The following is a 5513-nucleotide window of genomic DNA, read 5'->3' as shown; positions in this document are numbered from 1 at the left end:
TCCTCAACTTTTTTTCTTACTTGTATCTTAGGTTTTTACCTCATGTAACAGTCAATATGAGAGAAGGGAACCTCTAAAGGAGTGGGAAAAAAAGTTTTAGGATGGCTGCATTTCTGTTAAAAGTGATGAGGTCAATCTGACAATGACACTGGTTTCCCCATTGATCCTAGGGTTTATCAGACTATCTGGCTGCATAGGCAAGTGTCTCTTTTCTCCCTCTCTGCTACACACGCACACTTAACAGAAAAGGACAACCTTCCCAGAGAGAATGTCCTGTTCTTTTTTTTCCCCAAGGGTAAAGGCAACATCTTTAATCCAAAAAGATTTATCATGTTAACTGATGAAAAAATGAAATTTTTTTACCTGATTAAAAATAAAATCATTGCGTTAGTGTGTTAGTCATTTAAATGCAGGAAGACCAATGAAAATTCTAAGCAGACATGTTTAATTAAAGCGATAAAAGTATGAGGCAATTCTTTGATGATGAAAGTAATTTTTGCCAGATAACACTGGGATTGTATCTCCTTAATTCCTAGCACAATAACTAGATCAAAACAAATGTTCAATAAATATCTGTTGAACTGAAAAGAGTACATGAGTATATTAACTAGATAATTTGCATGTTTCCATGTGGAGAAAAATAAAAGCAAAGGGAAATGTTTCTGACCGTGGTACCAGTAGGAATAAAGTAGGATGCTAATTACTAAACAGTAAAGCCAGGCAATTAGAAAAAAAAGGAAATTTTGAGTTTCTACTTACAAGGATGATACTGAGTTATATTCACTAATGGATCCTTGAAAAGAGTATAAGTCTCAAGAGTAGCAGTGACCTGATCAGACACTAAAATGCTATTTTCCCTGTTAGTTACACCATGAAAGTAAAATTAAATGGTATTAGGACTGACATTCAAAATATTTAACAACTGGAAGGATGCAGGCACTTACCCATCAGAAAGGATGCCCAACCAATCCACCAGACACTGAATTCTAGCCTCGCATAATATTTATCTATCTGACATGCGCTACAGTTAAAAAAAAAAAAAACCCTACAAACACATAGGCTTAATTTATTACATCCCACTTATGACCGATGCATTTCAGAACCACTAAAATTCTCTAGCAGCGCACTTCTGGCAGGTACAAATAATTTATACAGTTAACTGGAAGAGAATCTCTTAACGGCTGGATGTTTTCTAATTGAATCCTAGAAATTTGTCTCTGAATGCTGATTTTTGTTGTGAAATTACTCATTCACTCTGAGTGTTATGAAATAGCATAGTGTTGTTTCACTAAGGTGTGATCTTGGTCAAGTGACAATCCCTTTGGTATCTGATATGACCATTTTATAAGCAGGAAGTTAACAGATTAAAAAATTACAAAAAGGTGTCATCTTGCTTTCACATGTGACTGATGGGTAGTGGCTGTCTGAGGTACCATATGCAGCACTGTGATGAAGATAATGAGGATACACCCACGGTCAGTAGGAAAGAGTGCTCTGAATTAGTGATGTATTCCATTGTCAAAGAATTGAAAGTAAGAGTGGGTAACATACCACATAGTAGCTATCCCCACTCAGCTGTCTCTAAAGTTCTCTCATGCTCTCCAATTATGTTTTTCCATTAAACATTGTGACTCAAAATGGTTATTTCACTTTCCAAAGTACATAATTTATATCTAAGGAGTATCGTAGCTAATGGTAGACACTGGTTCACTGCAGAAGCATCACTACTATTCTATATGCCGCTCTGTAATACTCTTATTCAGTTATAGAATTTCATGGGGCATCACAAATTGCTTTGTAAACTTGAGGATGCATCACTGGCTACTGTTCTTGGTAGATAAACCACAAAACCTGTGATTTATCTCAGTGGACACCATTAGCATTTCAATGTGGTAGGCTTTTTCCTACACTTAGAAGAAGATCAAAATATGATGTGGTCATTTCTGGCATTTTAAAAAGCAATTTCCAGCAGTTTGAATGTTCGAACGTGTTATGAAATAGTTAAATAAAAGGAATATTTACAACTTCTGTTAGTAGCTTCCATTATTTGGGTGACTATTAAATGAAAAACATGATCAATAAATACTACATCAGAAGAGATGAAAAAAATCCACATATATGAATGAGTATATAATCCATTCATCGTTTTATGGATGCCTAGTTCTCTGGAGAGTGTTCCTGAGTGCAAGATGATGGCCCTGAGTGATGAGTTTTACATTTAGATGGCTGAGTGAGCCAGAGACGTGTAATATCACAAGTAGCGGAGAGCTCCCTGTGGAGAATGCACCAAAGGAAATTCCTGCATAGCGTTCATCACTGCAAGCACATAGATTATTCTGTGTACATGAAATGTCACAGAACTATCCATGCTTCACGGGGAATAAGTCAAACACAAATGTACACTACAGTTTGTGTCCAAGAATATACCCACTCTTTATGGAAAGGAACTACTTACAAAGCCAGCTTTTCCATTTATCTACATCTGCTGAGGATTACTTAAAATACTCCACGATTTATAATGTATTATTGCCAACCCCTCTCCTACAAAATATAACCTCATAATATACTTCTCAACCAAATAAATACATAAAACAAAACAGTATAATAATGCCCTAATTGAAGACAAAATAATTCTAAAAACTTGTTCTTACCTATAAAATAAGACAGGAGTATTGCCAGGAGCACCGAAACCCCTACAGCACACAGTGCGGTACATTTCCAGCTACAATACTTTGAAGACTTCTTGAATTTAAAAGCACTTCTTGATAGAGTGTTTCTGGGCAGTGGCCGAGTAGGCGGCGAGTAAACAGAGCCAGATGCCATTGTGTATCCTGGGGTTGCCGTACTGAACAGTGGCGTTGTCCCTGTTCCTGTTTTGAATAGGAAATGCCTGTAGAAAAGGAAAATAGCATTATAAGATACAGATATGTTAAAATGAGACACAGAGACAGCTATGCATTAGGTCTCTTCTCTTTCTGTCTCTCTCTTGCACGCACACTCTCTTTTTTACCATTTACCTTATAATTTAAAAAAATTAAAATTAAGGAAATATTTTAACCAAAGAACCCGACTCGTAAAAATGACTCTAATGAAAGAGACTGATTTTTAATGTCTATAGCAGGATTTATACATACAAATGATTACTGTCCCTTCAAGTAGACATCTGGAGAGCCTACAAAATTATTCTAATTATACCATTATCCAAACAAAACTATTTTGAAACTTTGAATTGCCTTAAGAGGATTTTCATAATCTGCATAAGAAAACTAGTCTTATTGCTTGATAGCTACATGGGTATTTAATACTTTATGGGAAAACGTACTCATATACACAAGTATGCATGATCACGCTGGTGTTCTGCAGATGGATTTATTTTCTGGATGTCTCTGGAAACATTCTAATCCTAGCTTGCTCCCCGACTAATAAGTACTATCAGGTTTGGCCACAGGCAGCCGGTCAATTCTCAAACTATTTTATTTTTAGCTTACATCGAATGTAATCAGGAAGGTAAATCTGCTGGGGGGGTTGGAGAGTAATCACAGAACACTCTAAAACCAAACCTGAATAAATGTAGGAGTCAGTGAAGCAGGTTTTAGATCAAATATAGAAAAATTCCCTAAGAACTGAGCCATATAATGGGCGAGCACATTGCCTTTAAAAGTTGTACGCTCTCTTATCTTAAAATGTTTAAGCAGAAATTGAATAGTCACATGAAAAGAGCACTGTAGAAGGAATGCTTTAGAAAAGATGACTAATTTTAAGATTCCTATTAACAATAAAAGTCTCAAATTTCAAAAATGTACCACATGCTTCATGGTTTACATTTAATATTATGCTGGTAACTTATAGTGTATTCAGTTTGTGTCCTAACATGTATTATTATGCTCCCTTCTAATACATCAAATGAAGCCAACGGACTGTGCTCTCTCCTTCATATGTAGGAGATTTTATTAATGTATGTCTGTGAATATTCTACTCTGGTATGGTATGGTATTTATGCAAGATAATTTTTAATGGTAAATATTAATAGCTAAATACTTTCAATTTTAATATTCATGTAGTTATTTTATTGTATAATAGGGAAAGATTGATTATATCAAACAAGTTAAAGGGTTAATAGGACAGAATTGGGAAGCTAAACTGCTAAGGTTCAAATTCTACTTTACTACTACTAGGTATGTGTCCTGGGACAAGTTATTTAACCTCTCTGTTTTGGTTTCTTAATCTGGAAAATGGGGATAGTAATAGTATCTCCCTCACAGTGTTATTATAAGGCTTAAATGAGTTAATATTGATTGTAAAGTGCTTGGAATATACCAAGTTCTCCATAAGTATTCAATAAATAAAAGAGGAATAAAACTCATGATTTAATGTATATTATTGCTTAGAAAAGGCAAAATAAGTATTTAAGGTACAAAGAACTAACAGAGTAGGGAACCTACAGCCTTCTGATTTCAAGATTGTTCTTTTTTAAGCACCAAACAAGGCAAGAAAAGCTTCATCTTTCTCTGCTGCACCCCTTTTAATAAAAACATTTGTTCTGTAAAATTTAGATGCAGTCAAAAATCCACACTCAAGGATCCAGAAAGCCATGTGTGGCTCTAAGGCTGCAGGTTCCCCAACCTTTAACGTGTTCCTAGGAACCCTCAGGTTTTTTTCCATCTGTAAAAAATATGGCACTAATGATTTACTGTTCTTACAAGGTTATAAACCAGCTAATGTATCTAAAAAATGCTTTGTCAACCACAAAATTAGAACAAATGCAAACGATAAGTTACTACTTCTATAAATTATACTAGTGACTATGTTGTGAACCTGTTTACCCCCACTGAATTACTTTACAAAACTAATTTAAAAGTTTACAGCCTGAATTAAGTGATATACTGGAGGCAGCATTAGTATCTCCTACCATAGTCACACTCAGCATGGTTATTAAGGGCTCTGGAACTAGACTGTCTGGCTTCCAATGTAGACTTCACCTATAATTAGCTGCATGATGTTTGGTAAGTCACTCAATTTTCTGTGTCTTGGTTTTATCATCTGCAAAATGGGCACAATAGTAGTACCTACCTTATAGGTATCTTCTGAGGATTAAATGAAGTCATACATATAAAGTGTTTATGTTAGTATCCAGCACAAGGGAAGTGCTCAATAAACATTACTATTCATTATTCTGCCCAAATTCACATTTCAGAACCTCCATTCCAAAAGACTAAAAATTACCATTTGAAGGCTTTAAATCTCAATTCAAAATGTAACATCATCAAAACCAATGTGTATACAATTAATTCCCTGGTTTACAAATTTGATACTGGTGACTCTCCACACTGGTATGTACTCTGGAAGACAAGATGGATTCTATCATGCCAAGAAGTAATCCGATCATTTAGATCAGGTGTCAGCAAACTTTTTCTATGAAGGACCAGAGAGTAAATATTTTAGGCTTTTCCAGCTATATCGTTCAACTCTGCTGTTATATCATGAAAGCAGCCATAGACAATACATAAAAAATT

At 35.1% G+C, this 5513-nt stretch overlaps 1 protein-coding gene across 1 annotated transcript in view; it reads right to left on the bottom strand.

Moving 5' to 3' along the window:
• The window catches only part of TENM3 (teneurin transmembrane protein 3), a 216801-nt gene that overhangs the window by 186044 nt on the left and 25244 nt on the right, over window positions 1-5513 (bottom strand). The window contains exon 2 of the mRNA XM_012657467.1: window positions 2652-2890. Within this exon, the coding sequence (XP_012512921.1) occupies window positions 2652-2823 (172 nt within the window). The 5' untranslated portion in view covers window positions 2824-2890. The remainder of the gene's footprint in view (window positions 1-2651; window positions 2891-5513) is intronic.

This window comes from Propithecus coquereli, unplaced genomic scaffold (genome assembly GCF_000956105.1).
Source record: "Propithecus coquereli isolate 6110/MARCELLA unplaced genomic scaffold, Pcoq_1.0 Scaffold543, whole genome shotgun sequence".
NCBI lineage: Eukaryota > Metazoa > Chordata > Mammalia > Primates > Indriidae > Propithecus > Propithecus coquereli.
The sequence above is the reverse complement of the archived record's forward strand: the minus strand, read 5'-3'. Positions and strand labels throughout refer to the sequence as shown.